This window comes from Pelodiscus sinensis, chromosome 2 (genome assembly GCF_049634645.1).
Source record: "Pelodiscus sinensis isolate JC-2024 chromosome 2, ASM4963464v1, whole genome shotgun sequence".
Lineage (NCBI taxonomy): Eukaryota > Metazoa > Chordata > Testudines > Trionychidae > Pelodiscus > Pelodiscus sinensis.
The window spans coordinates 1,555,222-1,575,801 of record NC_134712.1 but is presented as its reverse complement, the minus strand read 5'-3'; the positions used below and the strand labels follow the sequence as shown (position 1 = coordinate 1,575,801).

The 20,580-nt window shown below is 54.3% G+C and overlaps 2 protein-coding genes across 7 annotated transcripts in view; both read left to right on the top strand.

Annotated features, from left to right (window-relative positions):
- The first annotated feature begins 596 nt into the window (after positions 1–596).
- Positions 597–7,820, top strand: SLC33A2 (solute carrier family 33 member 2). Of its 3 annotated transcripts, none has more exons than XM_075919949.1 (6): positions 597–856; positions 1,710–2,448; positions 3,028–3,175; positions 3,449–3,555; positions 4,582–4,691; positions 5,739–7,820. In XM_075919949.1, the coding sequence occupies exons 2-6, from the start codon at positions 1,767–1,769 to the stop codon at positions 5,910–5,912; spliced, it is 1,221 nt and encodes a 406-aa protein (XP_075776064.1). In that variant the 5' UTR covers positions 597–856; positions 1,710–1,766; the 3' UTR covers positions 5,913–7,820. The 3 variants fall into 3 exon arrangements, with proteins under 3 accessions (XP_075776064.1, XP_075776065.1, XP_025044462.2); XM_075919950.1 differs by having other exon boundaries at positions 1,615–2,448; XM_025188677.2 differs by lacking the exon at positions 597–856 and having other exon boundaries at positions 892–2,448.
- A 2,157-nt stretch (positions 7,821–9,977) lies between these two features.
- The window catches only part of LOC102447856 (uncharacterized), an 88,937-nt gene continuing 78,334 nt past the window's right edge, over positions 9,978–20,580 (top strand). For 2 of the 4 annotated variants that reach the window (XM_075919944.1, XM_075919943.1), the window contains exons 1-2: positions 9,978–12,571; positions 13,000–13,124. In XM_075919944.1, the coding sequence (XP_075776059.1) occupies positions 13,108–13,124 (17 nt within the window). In that variant the 5' untranslated portion in view covers positions 9,978–12,571; positions 13,000–13,107. Of the gene's footprint in view, positions 12,572–12,998; positions 17,969–20,580 lie in introns of those variants that run through there. The other 2 variants (XM_075919946.1, XM_075919945.1) reach the window with 2 other exon arrangements.

The window sequence follows — 20,580 nt, the reverse complement described above, 5'->3', positions numbered from 1 at the left end:
CCCCATGTATCCCCCCATGCTGCCTGCCCGGTGCCCCCCCATGTACCCCCCCATGCTGCCTGCCCGGTGCCCCCCCATGCTGCCTGCCCGGTGCCCCCCCATGTACCCCCCCATGCTGCCTGCCCGGTGCCCCCCCATGTACCCCTCCCATGCTGCCTGCCCGGTGCCCCCCCCCAAGCTGCCTGCCCGGTGCCCCCCCATGTACCCCCCCATGCTGCCTGCCCGGTGCCCCCCCATGTACCCCCCCATGCTGCCTGCCCGGTGCCCCCCCAGGCTGCCTGCCCGGTGCCCCCCCATGTACCCCCCCATGCTGCCTGCCCGGTGCCCCCCCATGTACCCCCCCATGCTGCCTGCCCGGTGCCCCCCCATGCTGCCTGCCCGGTGCCCCCCCCTACTGCTGCCCATTGCAGCACAGGGATGCTAAGGGGCTGGAGTCTCTGCGGGACCAGGGGTACAAGGGGGGGCACCAGGCTGGAGGCAGAGGGTGGGGCTGATGGGGGGGGGTGGGTTCAGGTGCCCCGCCCAGGGCGGGGGCGTGGCCTGGGCAGGGGGCGTGGCCCGGGGAGGCTGCGGGCGCCTATCCAGGGAAGGGGGGGTGAGAGGCCACGCCCAGGCCGGCCCTCCGCAGCCAGAGAGCAGAGCGCGAGGCGGGCCCCTGTGCGCAGCCGCCGTCGCGCCTCAGCCAGTGGGCGTGGCGAGGCCGCAGAGCGACAGGCGGCCCCTCTAGCCGGCACTTCCGCGTTCTCCGTGGCTATGGAGGACCTCGGCGCCGCGGCGACCCCCTGAGTCCCGCCCACCCTCGAGGAGCCGCCAGCCCCTCGCGGCCTCCCCCCCCCCCGGCCAGGAGAGCCACGGGGTGAGCCCCGCCCCCTGGCCTGCGGGCTCTGCCGCCCTGGGGGGTTGGTCACTGCGAGCGGCCCTGTCGCCATGGCAACCCCAGGGAGCGCCTGTCCCCGCGGCCTCAGGCCCTGGCTGTGGCATTGGCGGGTGTTGTCATGGCAACCCTGGGGCGTGGCTGTCACCGTGGCCTCAGGCCCTGGCTGTGGCATTGGAAGGTGTTGTCATGGCAACCCTGGGGCGTGGCTGTCACTGTGGCCTCAGGCCCTGGCTGTGGCATTGGCGGATGTTGTCATGGCAACCCTGGGGCGTGGCTGTCACCGTGGCCTCAGGCCCTGGCTGTGGCATTGGCGGATGTTGTCATGGCAACCCTGGGGCGTGGCTGTCCCCGTGGCCTCAGGCCCTGGCTGTGGCATTGGAAGGTGTTGTCATGGCAACCCTGGGGCGTGGCTGTCCCCGTGGCCTCAGGCCCTGGCTGTGGCATTGGGAGTTGTTGCTGTGGCAGTGCTGGGGAGTGGCTGTCAGGTTGGAGGATGTTGTCATGGCAACCCTGGGGAGTGGCTGTCCCCGTGGTCTCAGGCCCTAGCTGGGGCATTGGAGGGGGTTGCCATGGCAGTGGTGGAATGTGGCTGTCACTGTGGCAGCATTGGCTACACGGTGTCTGTTACCAAGGCGACAGGTACCATGGTAGCTGCTGTTGTTGCATCAGGTGACTTCTGGGCCTGGTCCAGTGCCCTGACCACTTCCTTCTCGTGCACCCTGATCTCCCAAGCTCAGGTTGAGGCCCATGGCTTAATCCCTGCTGCACTGAGCCCTTTGCCTGGGCCTCTCCCCTCGCCGAGCCGGATGTGATGTCTTTGTGTTCCCCGCAGCCCAGCGGATCTCCCAACGTCGTGTCCTGTGGGAGCCCCTCACCCTGGGGCTGAAGGATGAACTCTAAGTATGTGCTGCTGGGGGGCCTGTACTTTGTCCAAGGGATGCCGTATGGGCTACAGTCTGGCCTGCTGCCCATCTATCTCCGCAGCGTGGGCCTCTCCTTCACCAAGATCAGCCTGGCCAAAATGCTCTACCTGCCCTGGATCCTCAAGGTGCTGTGGGCTCCTTTTGTGGATCAGTACTACACCAAGCAGACCTGGCTGGTGCTCAGCATGTCTGGTCTGGGGCTGGCCTGCCTAGCATGTGCCACTATGTCGCCAGAGACCAACTTCATGCCAGTTGCTGCCATGCTGCTGCTCATGAACTTCTTTGCTTCTGTCCAGGACATTGCGGTGGATGGACTAGCCATTCGGCTCCTGGGGCAGCACGAGATCGGGTATGGCAACACCATCCAAGTGGTGGCTTACAAACTGGGCTCTGTGCTGGCGGGAGGAGGCCTCCTGACCTTGATGCACCTGTTGGGCTGGGGGATTCTCTTCTTGCTTCTGGCGATTGTTTATCTTCTGGCCGTGCTGTATGTGTGGAGTGCTTCAGGGCTGTGTCTCACAGTGGGACGGCCTTCCGAGGACAGCCAGCCTCGGGCAAGAACCTTCAACCCTTGGAGAATTCTCCAGGAGCTCCTCTGTGTGCCGGGCACCCTGTGGACTGCTGGCTTTGTCCTCCTCTACAAGCTTGGTGAGTGCCTGCCCAGGATGGGGGTTCCTGTAAGGAAAGGCGTGTTTAGAGTGGGACACCCTGCAAGGTTGCCAGTGGAAAAGAGTTATTGGGTGTAACAAGTATAAACTAAGACAGGGTCGTCTGCCAGAGCTGGGTTAAGGATCGAACAGTCATGAAAGCTTCCTGTTGTGCTGTTGGACAACCCCACATGTAGGGAAGAGTCCATAGAAGCCTAGGGCTGGAAGAGGTCATCGAATCCAGCCCCCTGCCCAACACAGGGCCAACCCCAACTCAATCATCTCAGCCAGGGCTTTGTCAAGCGGAGACTTAAACACCTCTAGGGATGGAGATTCCACCTCCTCCCTAGGGAACCCATCCCAGCGCTTCACCACCTACCTAGTGAAATAGTTTTTCCTAATATCCAAACTAGACCTCCCCCGCCACAACCTGAGCCCATTGCTCCTTGTTCTGCCATCGGCCCCCGCTGAGAACAGCCTCTCTCCATCCTCTGTGTAACCTCCCTTCACGAAGATGAAAGCTGAAATCCAGCAGAGCATGGACTTGGCTGTGGATCACTGGTGTCCTTTTCCCTTACAGGTGAGCAAGGTGCCACCACCATGTTCCCACTCTTCCTGCTGGACCACGGATTCTCCCCACAGCAGCTTGGCTTCTGGAACGGGATGGTAGCCATGGTCTTCTCCATCACAGGTTCCTCGCTCAGTGGCCAGCTGATGTCCAAGCAGAGGTGAAGTGTAGAACGGGGCTCAGCCGCCTTGGGGAGCGGGGGGGCAAGGGGGGGGAGAGGTGTGCATGACAGGAGAGGGCCCTGCGATACTTAGTGTTGGTTTGATTGCTCTTGGGCCCAGCTGCTGTGTCTGATTCAGGGTCCTTCCTCTAAATGGGGAGGAACCAAACACAGCCCCTCTCTTTCTGTTCTCCTTGCTCTGCCCCTGCTTGCAGTATCCCACTGCACTGGCTTCCTTAACCGTGTCTGCGTTGGGTCGCGTCTCCTTTCCAGGCAGCCGCTGTCTCTGCTGAAGGGTCTGTTACTGTTCCGCTTCTGCAGCCTGAACTTCCAGACCTTCTTGGTTTTCACTTATGATGCTGGCGCATCTCTCTTCAAAGGTGAGCCCCGCACAGCGGAGCGTAACGGGGCACCTGGTTGACGTGGGATGAAGGGAAAGAGGACAGTGAAGCAAGGCACAGCTGGTCAGAACTGTGTTTTGTTGGAAAGTGGGGTTTCATCTTCATGTTTTGGGCAACAGGTTTCGGTTTTCTGTGGAACATTTTGATTTAGTCAAACCAGACCTCTCAGGGCACTTCAGTTTGGATATGCTGGCACGCTTCTTGGCTGAACTGTGTCCTCCGTGGTGCAGCGTGTCCAGGAACTCTCATGAGGCTCCCCTTCCTCCCTTCACAAGGGGAGACCATGGTGCATCTTGGGAGAAGTAGTTCTCTACTGGAGCCCAGCCTATAGCGCATGGGCGTGGGAGGCACCCAAACTACACCTCCAAGGTGGCATTTTGGCAGCATTTCATAACAACACTAGAACTGGAAGGGACCTCGAGAGGTCATTGAGTCCAGCCTCCTACCCTCAAGACAGGACTCAGTACCATATAGACCATCCCTGACAGGTGTCTATCTGACCTGCTCTTAAATATCTCCAATGATGGAGACCACAACCCCTCCTAGGCAATTTATTCCAGTGTTTCACCACCCTGACAGGCAGGAAGTTTTTCCTAATGTCCAACCTAAACCTCCCTTGCTGCAGTTTAAGCCCATTGCTTCTTGTTCTATCCTCAGAGGGCAAGCAGAACAATTTTTCACCCTCTTTGTGACAGCCTTTTAGATTCCTGAAAGGATTGTAGATCTCAATGGAAATACTTGGTTTGGGCTCAAACATTCAATTGAGATGAAAACAATTTTGTTTTTCACATTAGTTCTTCACTGGAGGAGGGGGATAAACCAGTGTTCTGCCCAGCTCTTTCAGAGAGGTTAAGTGACTTGTGCATGGCCACACACCCTCTCAGCCACTCGCTCTGGGAGCAGAACGCTGAAAAAGCTGCTTCTGGTCCTGCACATGGGCCGTGCCTCTCGCCAGCCCTGGACTGATCTCCCGAATTCCCTCCTGCTGCCATGTCCTGTGCCTAGGGGCTGCGATCCTGAGCATCTTTGTCCAGCACTTCACCGCAGGGATGATCACCACGCTGGCTTTCAGCGCCATGATGCAGTGCACGCAGAAGGCAGATGGCAGCATCCAGGTACCCAGCAACCAGCACCTCTGCCAGTGCCCCAGGGGCCTGTACTGGCGATGGCGGGGTGGGTGGGCTGCCGAGAGGGGGTGGGTGGGCTGCCGAGAGGGGTAACTCACCAGTAGTAGTGAAGAGCCCAGAGTGACGAGGATCTCTGCGGCCCTCCCAGATGTGACCGTCCCCAGGAAGTGTCCTCTGCACTAGTCAGGTGGGGAGCTCAGGTGCAGAAAAGGGAGGAGGTTCACCAAGCTCACAAGGGAAGTTCCCACAGGCCCCCCGGCAGCTCAGGAGATGGGACTTGGCTCCAAGCTGCTGAAGGGAATGACAGTCGGGTCCTTCCTGGAGCTCCTGGCCCTTTCCGGCAGCCCAGGGTTCGGGTGCTGCCGCTGGTTACCTGGGTCTGCTTGGCTGCGTACGTGGCTGCAGCACCTGCTGGCGTGAAGTGGTTCCCATTATGTGCTGGGTTTAGTCTGGTTCGGTGGCGCTCGGCGCCCAGAGCCGTCCCTGCCAATACGCAAACTAGGCCCCAAATGGCCCGGAGCCCTGGGTAGCTTTGGCAGCCAGACCCATCCCCGCCATCCCGGGAGGGCATGGGGCCCATTCCACCCTTTCCCCTCTGAGTGATATGGCCCAGGGGATTAGTGGGGGGTCTGGTGCCAGCTGCAGGGGTTGGGTTTGCCCCCTAGACACCAGCAGTAGCGACCTGGCCCTGGACCATCCCTGCCACGTCGCTCCACTTCCCACCATCAGTGAGGCGGGCGGCGGTTCCGCCCCTCCCTGGAGCCACATGGCTGGGAGCCAGGAGAGCAGAGCTGGGTTGCCCCACTTCCTGCTGCCAGTGAGTGCAGGGGCAGGCCCAACCCTTGCCGCCTCCCTGTGCAGCTCTGGGCCTGCCCCACAGCTCTTGGGAGGGGCCGGACCCTGTGTGGAGCAGCCGCTTCCCCCCAACTTTGCGGGACGTGCTAGGCATGGGCTGCGTAAGACACTGGAACTGGCTGGTAGAGACGGGCCTGTCTGCGCCCTGGACTCATGCTGGTGCGTGTCTGCCCTTTGCAGGCCACTCATTACAGTTTCCTGGCCACCCTGGAGGTGCTGGGCAAGCTGGCGTTCAGCGCCTCCGTCGGGAGCCTCGTGGACTGGCTGGGCTTCTCGTCCAGCTTCTGCTGCTTCCTCTTCCTCTCCTTCACCTCTGTGCTCTACGTCCTGCGCGCGCCTCCGGGCGGGAGCTGAAGGAGACCAGCCCGGCCTCTCCAGGGATTCGCTGGAGGCGGGATCCCGTTGCAAAGGAGCTCGGGGGCCGAGTCTGGCTGGCTGGACTTGCAGAGGCCTTGAGCAGCTGTATTAGTTTGGCCTCCTGCTGGACGTGGAGAAGCCCCCAAATGCCCATGCGAATGAACCCTCCCAGGGCCAAACACTGAGGTGCTGAGCGCCCCTTCCTGCTGTGGAGCCACAGGATGGGCAGGGGCTCAGGTTGCCCCATGTGTAACCACTTTCCTCTCCCATCCCCTGTATGGCCTACACAGCTGGCTTTCCCCAGAGCTGCCTTAGGGAGCCGAGTCCCATCCGCCCCAGCCAGGGGTGCAGGAACAGCCAGGCCCACTCCCTGCTCTGCTCACACTCCAGCCTTGGGCTGTGCAATTAAACTGTTTGCATACGGCACGGGTCTCCGTCTCTGCCGCGGTCCCACGCGGAGAATCCCTGCCCAGCGCTGGAGCCCCGGGAAGGGAGGAGCGCGGCTGGTACTTACCGGGGCCATGCGGTTCCAATGCTCCTGTCCCTCTCCTCCTGGCTCTACCGCTTGATGCTCTTGCCGACGTGAGACAGGCGCAGGCCGCACCCGGCCGTGGTGAAGAGTGCTCAGTTGGGCTGCCGGTGCAGAGAGCTCTATGGCAGGGCTCGTGTCTCTGGGCCTATCAGAGTCCCAGGCCAGCAGGCAGATCTGTCCCCCAACCCCTCGGGCGCCGCATGCTGCCTGGGTTAGACGCATGTGACCAGCAGTGTCCAGGAAACCTGCCTTAGGCATCCTTAGGGGCAGGCGTTTCTCCTCGGCATGTCATGGGTAGAGGCAACTGAGCGTGGCACCCGGCCACCCTTCGGCTGCTGCTGCCTGGAGCCCTTCATGCTCCTGTGTCACGCTCCGTCCCTCCGGAATGGTTGTCGAGTGGAATCTAAGCCGGCAAAGGGACGGTAGCACTTTGAAATAGCCGCTGCTCTCAGAGCAAAACTTCTGGAAGGAGCCCGTGAGACTGCAGCTAATGTGCCCCACGCCGCTCGCAGAAAGCTGCACGCACAGGACTCAAACCCCCAGGACGTGGTCTAGGGCGGGGTGGGCACGATATGGTTCATGGGCCAAATCTGGCCAGCCAAGCTATTTGATCAGCCTGTGGCCTGCCTTGGTGGGGGAGGGGACGAGAGACTTCGTGCGCTCCCCACCTCCATGCCCTGATTGACTTGGGGGCAGGGTAGCGTAAGAAGTCTTTCCTCTCCCCGCCGCCACCAGGGGCGCACGGGCGCATAGACAGAGCTGCCAGCTGTTCAGAACGGCCGGTGGTTCCACGTACGCGCCGTACGCGCCGCACACGCCTGGTGGCAGGGGAGCACTCACTCTCTCACCCCCTGCTGGTCTCACATGGCGCATGATGGGAAGGGCTAGTCGTTTTGAACAGCGGGCAGCTCCGTCTACGCACCGTCTGCCCCGGTGGGGAGTGAGAGACTTTGCATGCTCCCCTGCCCCCAGCTGCGATGGTTGGCCTGTGGGTAGGGGAGCACACAAACCCCGCCCCCCACCAGGGTGTGTGGTACCTAGAGGGAGCCGCCAGCTGTTCAGAATGGCTGGCAGCTCCCTCTAGTGACCCGAGCAGGGTGAGAGAGACCTCGTGTGCTCCCGGCCCCAGGACTTGATTAACCTGGGGCGCGTGCACAAACTCTCTTGCCCCCCAGGGACGCACGGCCCTGAGCAACGCATGGAGGGTACCCCTGTGGCTGGGGCTCCTGCAGGACGGAGCCTCCCTCAGGGACCCTGTTGGGCTGCTGGCCGGGAGCCGTCTGAGGTAAATGACTCCCAGCCAGAGCCTGCCTCCGGCACCTCAGCCCCTCCCACTGCTGTGTGCCCCAGATCATCACCTCCCTCTGCCCTAGGTTACCACCCGACTCCTCTGCACACCGCCCCAGATCACAGTGCCCTCCCAGACCCTGCACCCCTGCTACACCCCCGCCCCGGTCAATCATAGAACCATAGAGCTGGAAGAGACCTCAGAAGGTCAAGTCCAGCCCCCTGCTCTAGGCAGGACCAACCCAACTAAATCAACCCAGCCAGGACTTTGTCAAGCCGAGACTTAAACACCTCTAGGGATGGAGACTCCACTACTTCCCTAGGTAACCCAGCCCAGTGCTTCACTACCCTCCTAGGGAAATAGTTTTTCTTAATATCCAACCTGGACCTCTCCCACCACAACTTGAGACCATTGCTCCTTGTTCTGCCACCTGTCACTACTGAGAACAGCCTCTCTCCAGCCTCTTTGGAACCCCCTTCAGGAAGTTGAAGGCTGCTATTAAATCACCACTCACTCTTCGCTTCTGCAGACTAAACAGACCCAACTCCCTTAGCTGCTCCTCATAGGTCATGTGCTCCAGCCCCCAAATCATTTTGGCCGCCTTCCGCTGGACTCTCTCCAATGCGTCCACATCCTTTACATAGTGGGGGGCCCAGAACAGGACACAATACTCCAGATGTGAAGTCAAAACTCACTCCTGCACCCCTACTCCCTCCTGGACCCAGCACCCCAATCCTCTGCCCAAGGTCACAACCTCCTACTTCACTTCAGCTCCCTCTCAGACCCCGCACTCTCTCCTGCACCCCAATACCCTGCCCTGAGCCCCCTTCTGCTCCCACCCTCCATCCCAGACCCCGCAGCCTCTTCATAGAGGAGTGGGGCCCTTGATCACTTTCCAAAGTCTTGGTGTGGCCCACCATCAAAAATTATTGCCCATTGCTAGTCTAGGGAGAATCTCTCTGGCTGCCTGGAGCAAGCAGAGGTGGGTTGTTTTATTGGGGCCTTCCCCTATCCCGCCCCGCTCCGCCCCTGCTCCTTTGCTTCCCCCAAGGCCTCGCCTCCTGGCTTGGCCGGAAGCCAGGGCTATGGGAAGAGCTGTCCAGGAATCCCTGGGCCGGCGGTGCACCCTGAGGCACCCTACTCTTGGGCACCTGCCCAGCGCAGCTCGAGGTCGGGTTGCTGCAAATGGTGTCCTGTCGTGGGAGTTGTCAGCTCCAGGCGAGGGCCACAGGTTGTCCACGACTACCCAGGCTTTTACCAGCACTGGGACTGGGCTCCCCCAACTATGGGGTGTGGCTCCCTAAGGTGGTATGAAGGGACATCCAGGGTGAGGGTGCATTGACGTGGCGGGAGTCAGTCCACCTTACCCTGCTCTGCTCCCTCGTGTGCTCTGGCTCCACCCGGCTCTGCCTTTGTCCCAGCCGTGGCTCTGCTCCTTGGCCCCACTGTAACCCCAGCTCTGGGGGTGGGCAGGCATGGACCAGGAAAGGGAGGGACACGATTGGAAAAGTTTGGGGACACCTGGCCAGGGTGACTGTTTTGTCAAAACCGGGCATTTGTCGTGTTTGCTCTTGTCAGTTGATCTCCAGTTGGAAGAGCAAATGGTACAAAGGCCAAATAGTCCCCAGAAGGGGTGTGGGTGAGCAGTGGGGCATGGGCTGGCTCTGCTTGGGAGAGGAGGGGGTCTGAGCAGGGGGTTAGGGCTGGCTCCCCATGGGGTGCAGGTGGGAGGGAACTAGGCCACTACTCACACTCTACACAGGCTCCATCTGCCTTCTGGCCTGGCTGGGATGGGGCCTCAGGGGGGAGAGAGGAGCAGCTCTGAGGGGTGGGGAGAATGCCCGTGATCCCGCAGGGTCCCCGGATTGGCTGGCACCCCTGGGCGCAAGCCTGGGAGGCCCACGTGGTAATCCACCACTGGGTGGAAGACCTAATTCCATGTCCTTACTCCAGTGACCATTGGTCCACGGTGGAACAGCTTCAACAAGAGACGGCAGACACCCCATGTCAGACTATCCCCTACCTCAATACTGGGGTACTCTGCATGGCGGGAGACCCAAGTGCAAATCTCTTCTCCACTTCGGGCAGAAGGGACGTGAACCTGGGTCTCCCATAACCCGGCCGAAAGCGTGTAAGACGGGGCCAAGTCCATCTGCTCCTCCACGCATCTTGTAAACGGTGCCTTAGTGACAACTTCCTTCTCCCCCTCCCCCCGTCAAAAAATTTGCATCAAATTTATGATGAATTCTGGTTCATCGTCACCTGCCCGTCTCAGTGAATTTACTATTGACTGAAAAACTAAATCATCCACTGCTACTTCTCAGGGCAGATCTGGTGCCAAAAGCAGGTTACACCATCAGGGATGTTCTAAGGCAGTTTCTGGAGTCCCTGAGTTGGGAACTAACCCCTAAAGTGACACTGAACAAAGAACAAAACTGACACGAGAAGAGACGTTTCACTCGCTTGGGAACAGACAGCTTCTCCTATCCCAACTGGCCCTCATCTCTTCCCCATGTAAACCCCACGGCCAGGAACTTCTGAGGAGAAAGAGCTCTTGTCCCTCACACAGCTTCATTTGTATAGGGAACTTACCCACAATTCCTCTTGTGGCTCTTGGGAGGTCACCCTAAGTACCAAGGACTTGGATTTTGGAGGGCATCAGCGGTGGATTTAGGGCAGGGTGAGCGGGGTGGCTGCCCCAGGCCCTGTGCATGTGCTGTGTCAAAGGAGGGGTCCTGTGGCGCTCTCATCCACCCCTGGAGGGCAGTGAGCTCCTCTGAGAGGCTTCTCAGGAGGAAAGAGGTTCTTTATAAGCAGCGGGATCCAGTAGATATAGTGTACTTAGATTTCCAGAAAGCCTTTGACAAGGTCCCTCACCAAAGGCTCTTAAGCAAAGTAAGTTGTCATGGGATAAGAGGGACGGTCTTTTCATGGATTGATAACTGGTTAAAAGACAAGAAACAAAGGGTAGGAATAAATGGAATTTTTTGAATGGAGAGAGGTAACTAGGGGATCCCCCAAGGGTCTGTCCTGGGACCAATCCTATTCAACTTATTTATATATAAGGAAAAGTTCCTAACTGTCAGGGTGGTGAAACACTGGAATAAATTGCCCAGGGAGGTTGTGGACTCTGCATCTCTGGAGATATTTAAGAGTAGGTTAGATAAATGTCTATCAGGGATGGTCTAGACAGTGCTGGGTCCTGCCATGAGGGCAGGGGACTGGACTCAATGACCTCTCGAGGTCCTTTCCAGTCCTAGTATTCTATGATTCTAAGATTCTATGATAAATGATCTAGAGAATGGGGTAAACAGTGAGGTGGCAAAATTTGCAGATGATACCAAACTGCTCCAGGTAGTTAAGACCAAAGCAGACTGTGAAGAGCTTAAAAAAGATCTCACCAAACTAAGTGATTGGGCAACAAAATGGCAAACGAAATTTAATGTTGATAAATGTAAACTAGTGCACATTGGAAAAAATAATCCAACTATACGTACAATATAATGGGGACTAATTTAGCTACAACCACTCAAGAGAGAGAGAAAGAGAGATTTTGGAGTCATTATGGATTGTTCTCTGAAAACATCTCAGTGTGCAGTGGCAGTCAAAAAAGCAAATAGCATGTTAGGAATAATTTAAAAGGGGATAGAGAATAAGACAGAGAATATCTTATTGCCTGTCTATAAAACCATGGTACACCCACATCTTGAATACTGCGTATAGATGTGGTCGCCTCATCTCAAAAAAGATAAATTGGCATTGGAAAAGGTTCAGAAAAGGGCAACAAAAATGATTTAAGAGTTTGGAACGGGTCACATATGAAGAGAGATTAAGAAGACTTGGACTTTTCAGCTTAGAAAAGAGATAAAGGGGGATATGATAGAGGTCTATAAAATCATGACTGGTGTGGAGAAAGTGAATAAGGAAAAGTTATTTACTTATTCCCATAATATATGAACTAGGGATCATCAAATGAAATTACTAGGCAGTAGGTTTAAAACAAACAAAAGGAAGTTTTTCTTCACTCAGCACACAGTCAACCTGTGGAACTCCTTGCCAGAGGATGTGGTGAAGGCTAGGACTTGAGCAGGGTTCAAAAAAGAGCTAAACAGATTCATGGGGGTTAGGTCCATCAATGGCTATTAGCCAGGATGGGTAGGAATGGTGTCCCTGGTCTCTGTTTGTCTGGAAATGGATGAGAGGAGAGGGATCGTGTGATGATTCCTGTTGTTCCCTTCCTCTGGGGCACATGGTGCTGGCCACTGGGCTAGATAGACCTTTGGTCTGACCCTGTCTGTCTGTCCATATATTCTAAACCAGATTCTGTAAAGTGGGCAAGGAAGCCTTGGCTGTGAAATGGGCCATAGACGCTTGAGATATTATTTGTTGGGGAATGCCGTTGTATTAGTTTCAGACCATGCCCCGCTGTGCTGGGTTCACCAGATGAAGGAAACCAGTCCACGAATAATGTGTTCGCACCTGTTGCTGCAACCGTATGTTTTCCAGGTGTGAGACCGTCTGGGGAAAGCACATAAAAGCGCCAATGTTTTTTCCTCGGACGGGGGCAGGGAACACAATGGTGGGCCCACTCTTAAAGGGGAGGGTGTTTGATGGGGGAGCAGGAGGAGATTAACTTGGCCCTGAGAGCTGAGAAGGCCACACTCCCTTTACCTTACTGGGCATGCTCAGGTTGCACGACTATAAAAGAGAGCAGCTCAGCTCAGTTGGGGCTGGCAGCCGGAGGGAGAGGATGTGCCTGGCCAGCTCCCTGCAAACCCCAGCGACTGCCTGAACGCCAAGACGCTACCATGCAGGCTGGAGACCCAACCCATCTAGGCTGTGTCCAGACTCCATGCCTCCGTCGACGGAGGCATGTAGATTAGCCAGATCGGAAGAGGGAAATGAAGCCGCGATTAAAATAATCGCGGCTTCATTTAAATTTAAATGGCTGCCCCGATCTGCCGATCAGCTGTTTGTCGGCAGATCGGGAGAGTCTGGACGCGATGCCCCGACAAAGAAGCCTTTCTTCATCGACACAGGTAAACCTGAGGCTTACCTGTGTCGATGAAGAAAGGCTTCTTTGTCGGGGCATCGCGTCCAGACTCTCCCGATCTGCCGACAAACAGCTGATCGGCAGATCGGGGCAGCCATTTAAATTTAAATGAAGCCGCGATTATTTTAATCGCGGCTTCATTTCCCTCTTCCGATCTGGCTAATCTACATGCCTCCGTCGACGGAGGCATGGAGTCTGGACACAGCCCTAGAGACTGTGCGGGTTCCAGAAGCAATTGGAAGGAGTCAGATCTCAGAGGAAGGAGAGGAGCTGGAGTCACCAACGAATAGAGACATTTGAAGCAGGAAGTAACCCAGGGATGGCGACAGCTACAAGGTGAATGAGCCGCCATCGGAGAGTCAGTGTCTTGCGACTGTCATTTCCCGCCGACTCAGTGACTAGAGCAAGCCACTAACAGGGCCCTGGGCTGGGGTCTAGTGGAGTGGGAGGGCCTGGACCCCCCTGCCGGGGGATGTAAACCTTTCCCCTATCTACTGCCCCTGAAATAGACTGACCATTGGGTTGCAGTGGGACTATTGAACGGTGCTGCCCAGCCAATAGGGACGAGAGAGAGATTCTGACCAGGGGACTAAGGGAAGGAGTAGACAGATGTTGGGTGTGTGAGATGAGAGACACGGGTTGGGGAGAAAAGGGGGAATGCAAGCATGACAGGCGTGAGTAACACCCTCAACCTGCTCTGGACGGGGTCTTCGCCTCAGCTGTGTGACATGGGGGTGTGACAAGGTGAGATGTAATCAGAAGCTCTCCACACCCAGAATTTCTGGGGCCTAGTGGTCTTGGACATGGTCCGTGGCTCCCTCTTGCCGGACTTGGACTTCCTGAGGGCTGTTCACGAGCACTGGGTGGCCTGGGAGACCTGAGCCGGGCAGCAGGCGGCAGCCTGTTTTCCTTAACTCAGAAGCAGGCCCCAGCAGATCCGTGGCAGCGTTAACCCTCCCGCAGGGCCGTCCGGTCCGTGGTCATGACTCATTAGAGAAAGGGAACAATCACTTTTTATTTTAATGGGCGGCTTGGGAACCTCTGGCTGGGAGAAACTAGCCCCCAGCTCTTCCCCCCCAGGCCCTGCCCTTCCGTGTGCTTCCCCATCACAGCTTCCCCAGCCCCAGAAGGGAGAGCACACGGCAACGCCACTGCAGCCTCTTCCCCCCGCCCAGCCCTGGAGCACGAGCACGCCGTGACACAACTGCACCCGCCCTAGCCCAGGGAAGACAAAGCCCGGCCCCAGCGGCACTGCCGAAATGGGGCCCTGAGGGCAGAGTGTGGGCAGGGCCACGCCTGGTTGTTTGGGGAGGCTCAGCCTCCCCCAGACTCCCCTGCTTGCTGCCCACATTCATCCTGTCCTTTAAATGTTGTGTGATTGGAGCCAAACTGTTTTGTTCACATTGCCTCCACCTTTCTCCCATTGAATGTCATGAGCCAGACGTGTTTTGCTGTTTCTAGTTTTATAAGCTTCCAAGGGGGAGCCGAGTTAGTCTGTAACAGGAAAAACAAGGAATAGTCTAGAATCATAGAGCTGGAAGAGCAGCGGCGGTCAAAAAGGCAAATAGGATGCTAGGAATTATTAAGAAAGGGATAGAAAATAAGACCCAGAATATCTTACTGCCCCTGTATAAAACTATGGGACGCCCACATCTGGAATACTGTGTACAGATGTGGTCTCTGCACCTCAAAAAAGATATTTTGGCCTTGGAAAGGGTTCAGAAAAGGGCAACTAAAATGATTAGGGGTTTGGAACGGGTCCCATATGGGGAGAGGTTAAAGCAACTGGGACTTTTCAGTTTAGAAAAGAGGAGACTGAGGGGGGATATGATAGAGGTCTATAAAATCACGAGTGGTGTGGAGAGGGCCGATAAAGAAAAGTTATTTATTAGTTCTCTAAATAGAAGAACTGGAGGACACCAAATGAAATTAATGGGGAGCAGGTTTAAAACTAATAAAAGAAAGTTCTTCTTCACACAGCGTGTAGTCAACCTGTGGAACTCCTTGCCAGAGGAGGCTGTGAAGGCTAGGACTATAACACTTTAAAGAGAAGCTAGATAATTTCATGGAGGTTAGATCCATAAAAGGCTATTAGCCAGGGGATAAAATGGTGTCCCTGGCTTTTGTCAGAGGCTGGAGAGGGATGACAGGAGACAAATTGCTTGATCATTGTCTTCAGTCCACCCTCTCTGGGGCACCTGGTGCTGGCCACTATCGGCAGACAGGATACTGGGCTAGATGGACCTTTGGTCTGACCCAGTACGGCCGTTCTTATGTTCTTATGTAAGAGACCTCAGGAGGTCAGCAAGTCCAGCCCCCTGCCCAAGGCAGGACCAATCCCAACAAAGAAAAAATAGTGAATTTTTTTGTTGATTTCACCAACCAAACAATGGGTATTTATAAGGGGGAAATTGTTCTTATCAGCGTCTTGTAACTTGAAACAATCTAATTCATGAATTTTTTCTCTTTTTTTTTTCTTCCCTCCCTCCTTTTTCCCCCCACCCAGGGGCGGATATAGGGCAGGGCAAACAGGGCGGCTGCCCCGGGCCCCGTGCTTAAAAAAGCCCCGCACATGTGCTGTGGCAAAAGGGGGCCCCGTGGAGTTATGCTGCCCGGGGCTCAGCAAAATGGTCATCTGCCCCTGCCCCCACCTTCCCTTATTTATTCTTGGATTTGGACTTTTAATACTCCATTCATCTGAAGAAGTGGGTTGTGCCCACAAAAGCTCATGATACAATCTACATGTTGTTAGTCTTTAAGGTGCTGCTAGCCAAGGGGTGGGCAATCATTTTTGACTGGGGGCCACTTCAGAATTTTGTGAAGTACCCTGGTCTGCCCTGGAAGAGTGGGCGGGGCCAGGATTCTTCCTGCTTTCCTGCTCACAGACCCTGATTGGTCTGGGGATGGGTGAGCATGTGAAGCCTTTTCCCCCATACCCCAAGAGAGAACCACCAGCTGTTCTGAACAGCTGGTGGTTCCCTCTAAGTGCCTGTGCCACTGGCCGTGGGAGGAGACTTCGTGTGCTCCTGTCCCCAGGCCATTCAGAGCCTGGGGGCCGTGGGAGGAGACTTCGTGTGCTCCTGTCCCCAGGCCATTCAGAGCCTGGGGGTGGGGGAAGCACGCAGTCTCCTGCCACCCCACGCTGTTCCTGCAAGGAGCATGTGGCACTTCTGAGCAGCGCATGCTCCCTGCAGAACAGGAGCAGGGCAGGAGGAGACTTTGTGCGCTCCCCTCCACGCCCAAGCCCTGATTGGCCTGGGGCAGAGGGGGAGCGCAGAATCTCTCGCTCCCTGCCCTCAGGCGCATGTGGCTTAGAATCAACTGCCAGGGTTGACTCTAACCACTGCACGCTCCCCGGTACCTACGCCCTGATTGGCCTGAGGCGGGGGAGCTGCAGGGCCTCTGCAGGCCGGATCAACCCACTTGGCAGGCTGGATCTGGCCCACGGAGGCTCTTTTGCTCACCCCTGTGCTAGACTATTCATTGTTTTTTAACCTCTTCTGGTTTCATATGTTTCTTGTAACTGGTGGGGGATTTAAAACTCTGAGGCTCAATGAACTGAGCCTGAGGCTTTGGTAACTCGGAGTTTCTCCTTTGTGTGTTTCTGTTGCAGCCACAGAATTGTGGTATTGAAGTGTAGTTGAAATGTGGAGTTTTAATCATTCGTTTTAGCTTGGTATGATGTAATATGGCTCGGTGAGCCCTGCCGGCCACCCTTTCTAAGTAGCAGAACATGCCCGTGGTAGAGATGCCTCAGGCTGTCTGTGTCTGTCACTGATGTAAAGATGGGAACAGACCAGAAGAGTTCTCGTGACTCACTGTGCTCACCCTTTTGCCCTTAAAATGTAAGATTTAAGAAGGCTTCTATTAGATTTTTAATGTGGAAAATTCTGTAACAATTAGCGAGAATGTTCTGTGCGGTCTTTATGAAAGAAACGATGTAATCCTCGTTTGTGCGAGTGAGGAATGCACGCACGGGAAAAGATAAGAGTGAAGGCCATTACGGCATCCAGCTGGCCAAAGGAGGGGCCGGAAACTCAGGGCCACCAAGAGACTATTAAATGCACCCACTGTACCTAATGAGTAACAAGGGGCAGATTGATGACCCTGAAGCACCCCCGGAGTTTTAAAATAACAAAATAGAAAAGACCAGAATGTGCCAACGCTCAGAAAAATACATCAAAATCCTAATGTAGCATGACAATGAAAACAATCTTAAAATGAACATTTGCGGCAAAGTAATTAATGACAATAGAATGCTGCAAAACTCAGACCCGCATAAAAACATGTATGAAAGATGGGGTGTCTTCTATGGGACTTTGGGATTCTTTCTGTAAAACACAGGACATCAGATCATGATCGATAGAACCCGGCATCTCTACTTAGGCTCAACTTACCTGGCCATTAGATTGGTCCGAGCCACAGAACAGGAATTATCCCACCTTTCATACTTAACAGCATCACTTTTGTTCCTTAATAAACCCAGTGTAACTAATTTTTGTCTGGGGGGAGGAGGCAAGGAGTCTGTGCACCTCTCTTATAGTGAGACAGGGTGAATTTCATGAGGTTGTCCTGTACAGAGCTGTACACAGCCTGAGATGGATTTCTCTAGGATTCAGTGCCCAGAGAGACTGTGTACTTGAGTGCCTGGAAAATGTCTCACAGTGCATCTGTGCTGAACAGGCTGAAGAACTGGGCTCAGCAAGACGGGGTTAAAGGGTGCCCGGGCTGTCAGGGAAAGCAGGCTTAGTGGGAATCAGCACGTCAGGTGACAATTCGGAGGGGTCCCTGACCACCCACAACTAGCACTCCAAGTTTCTGGGGATTCAGATGGATTTAGTTTGTCAATATATTCAAGAGATTAGATGTATCTGAACCCAAACCTTATTGTCCTGTTAACCACACGGTAGAAGGGTTACATGCAAAGGGGCTTGTCTTCAAATTAAGCAAACTGGACTTCATTCAAAGCACAGTCACATCCTCATTGGTCCGTGTCCGTCGGCTTGCAAAGCAGTAACCAGTCACCGTGCCACCCACTGGGAACTGGATAAAAGCGGCTGGACACCCACAGACCGGCCCAAGACGGGATAACAAGGCTGTAGCGGTTGAAGCTCCTGGACAAGAATTGGAGTTTCTACCTGTCTCCCAAAGCCGGTGACGGCAGGTGCCCAGGTGAGCTGGTGAGTCCCTCTTCCCTTCTGCCCCAGCTGATCAGTGGACTTTTATACCTGCCTTTGCCTCCTGCCAGGCGAGGCCATGGCCCCTCTGACTTAAAGCCCTTCCAGAGACACTCCCTCGATACAGCGAGGGTGCGATTCACCCCAGTGCCATTGGCAAAAGAGCCAGGCTCCGGCGGAGTCCTCAGACGAGGGTGGAAGTGGGGCTGGAAGGGTGAGCGGGCATCCGCCCCAGGGAAGTCCTCTGGAAGTGAGGTAGATACAGGCTTTTCAACTGATCTTCCATTGATCTGGTGCATTTCAGTTATTCCACTCAGGACCCACTCACACCATCCCAGATAGTTAGGGGGCCAGCCCCTCATGTCTCCTGCTCTGTCCAACAGCTGCTTTTTAATCCTTTGTGCCCACTGGGTAGCAATCCCATAAGAACATAAGAACGGCCATACTGGGTCCGACCAAAGGTCCATCTAGCCCAGTAGCCTGTCTGCCGACAGTGGCCAGCACCAGGTGCCCCAGAGGGGGTGGACCGAAGACAATGATCAAGCGATTTGTCTCCTGCCATCCCTCTACAGCCTCTGACAAACAGAGGCCAAGGACACCATTTTATCCCCTGGCTAATAGCCTTTTATGGACCTAACCTCCACGAAATTATCTAGCTTCTCTTTAAACTCTGTTATAGTCCTAGCCTTCACAGCCTCCTCTGGCAAGGAGTTCCACAGGTTGACTACACGCTGTGTGAAGAAGAACTTCCTTTTATTAGTTTTAAACCTGCTACCCATTAATTTCATTTGGTGTCCTCTAGTTCTTCTATTATGGAAACTAATAAATAACTTTTTTTTATTGGCCCTCTCCACCCCACTCATGATTTTATAGACCTCTATCATATCCCCCCTCAGTCTCCTCTTTTCTGAACTGAAAAGTCCCAGTTGCTTTAACCTCTCCTCATATCGGATCTGTTCCAAACCCCTAATCATTTTAGTTGTCCTTTTCTGAAACCTTTCCAAGGCCAAAATATCTTTTTTGAGGTGAGGAGACCACATCTGTACACAGTATTCAAGATGTGGGCATAGCATAGTTTTATACAGGGGCAGTAAGATATTCTGGGTCTTATTTTCTATCCCTTTCTTAATAATTCTTAGCATTTGCCTTTTTGACTGCCGCTGCACACTGCGTGGAAGTTTTCAGAGAACTGTCCACGATAACTCCAAGATCTCTTTCCTGATTTGTCGTAGCCAAATTAGCCCCCATCATACTGTACGTATAGTATAGTTGGGGTTATTTTTCCCGATGTGCATTACTTTACACTTATCCACAATATATTTCATTTGCCATTTTGTTGCCCAATCACTCAGTTTGGTGAGATCTTCTTGGAGTCCCTCACAGTCTGCTTCTGTCTTGACTGTCCTAAACAGTTTGGTATCATCTGCAAACTTTACCACCTCACTGCTTACCCCTTTCTCCAGATCATTTATGAATAATTTGAACAGGATTGGTCCTAGGACTGACCTTTGGGGGACACCACTAGTTACCCCTCTCCAATCTGAAAATTTACCCTTTGTTTCCTATCTTTTAACCAGTTCTCAATCCATGAAAAGGACCTTCTGTCTTATCCCATGGACATGTAATTTACACAAGAGCCTTTGGTGAGGGACCTTGTCAAAGGCTCTCTGAAAATCTGAGTATACTATATCTACTGGATCCCCCTTGTAGGGTAGGAATAAATGGTAGGAATAAATGGTAAATTTTCAGATTGAAGAGGGGTAACTAGTGGTGTCCCCCAAGGGTCAGTCCTAGGACCAATCCTGTTCAAATTATTCATAAATGATTTGGAGAAAGGGGTAAGCAGTGAGGTGGTAAAGTTTGCAGATGATACCAAACTGTTTAGGATAGTCAAGACAGAAGCAGACTGTGAGGGACTCCAAGAAGATCTCACCAAACTGAGTGATTGGGCAACAAAATGGCAAATGAAATTTAATGTGGATAAGTGTAAAGTAATGCAAATCGGGGAAAAATAACCCCAACTATACGTACAGTATGATGGGGGGTTATTTGGCTACGAGAAATCAGGAAAGGGATCTTGGAGTTATCATGGACAGTTCTCTGAAAACTTCCACGCAGTGTGCAGCGGCGGTCAAAAAGGCAAATAGGTTGCTAGGAATTATTAAGAAAGGGATAGAAAATAAGACACAGAATATCTTACTGCCCCTGTATACAATTAAGGTGCGCCCACATCTTGAATACTGTGTACAGATGTGGTCTCCTCACCTCAAAAAAGATATTTTGGCCTTGGAAAGGGTTCAGAAAAGGGCAACTAAAATGATTAGGGGTTTGGAACGGGTCCCATATGAGGAGAGGTTAAAGCGACTGGGACTTTTCAGTTTAGAAAAGAGGAGACTGAGGGGGAATATGATAGAGGTCTATAAAATCATGAGTGGTGTGGAGAGGGCCGATAAAGAAAAGATATTTATTAGTTCCCTAAATAGAAGAACTAGAGGACACCAAATGAAATTAATGGGTAGCAGGTTTAAAACGAATAAAAGAAAGTTCTTCTTCACACAGCGTGTATTCAGCCTATGGAACTCCTTGCCAGAGGAGGCTGTGAAGGCTAGGACTAT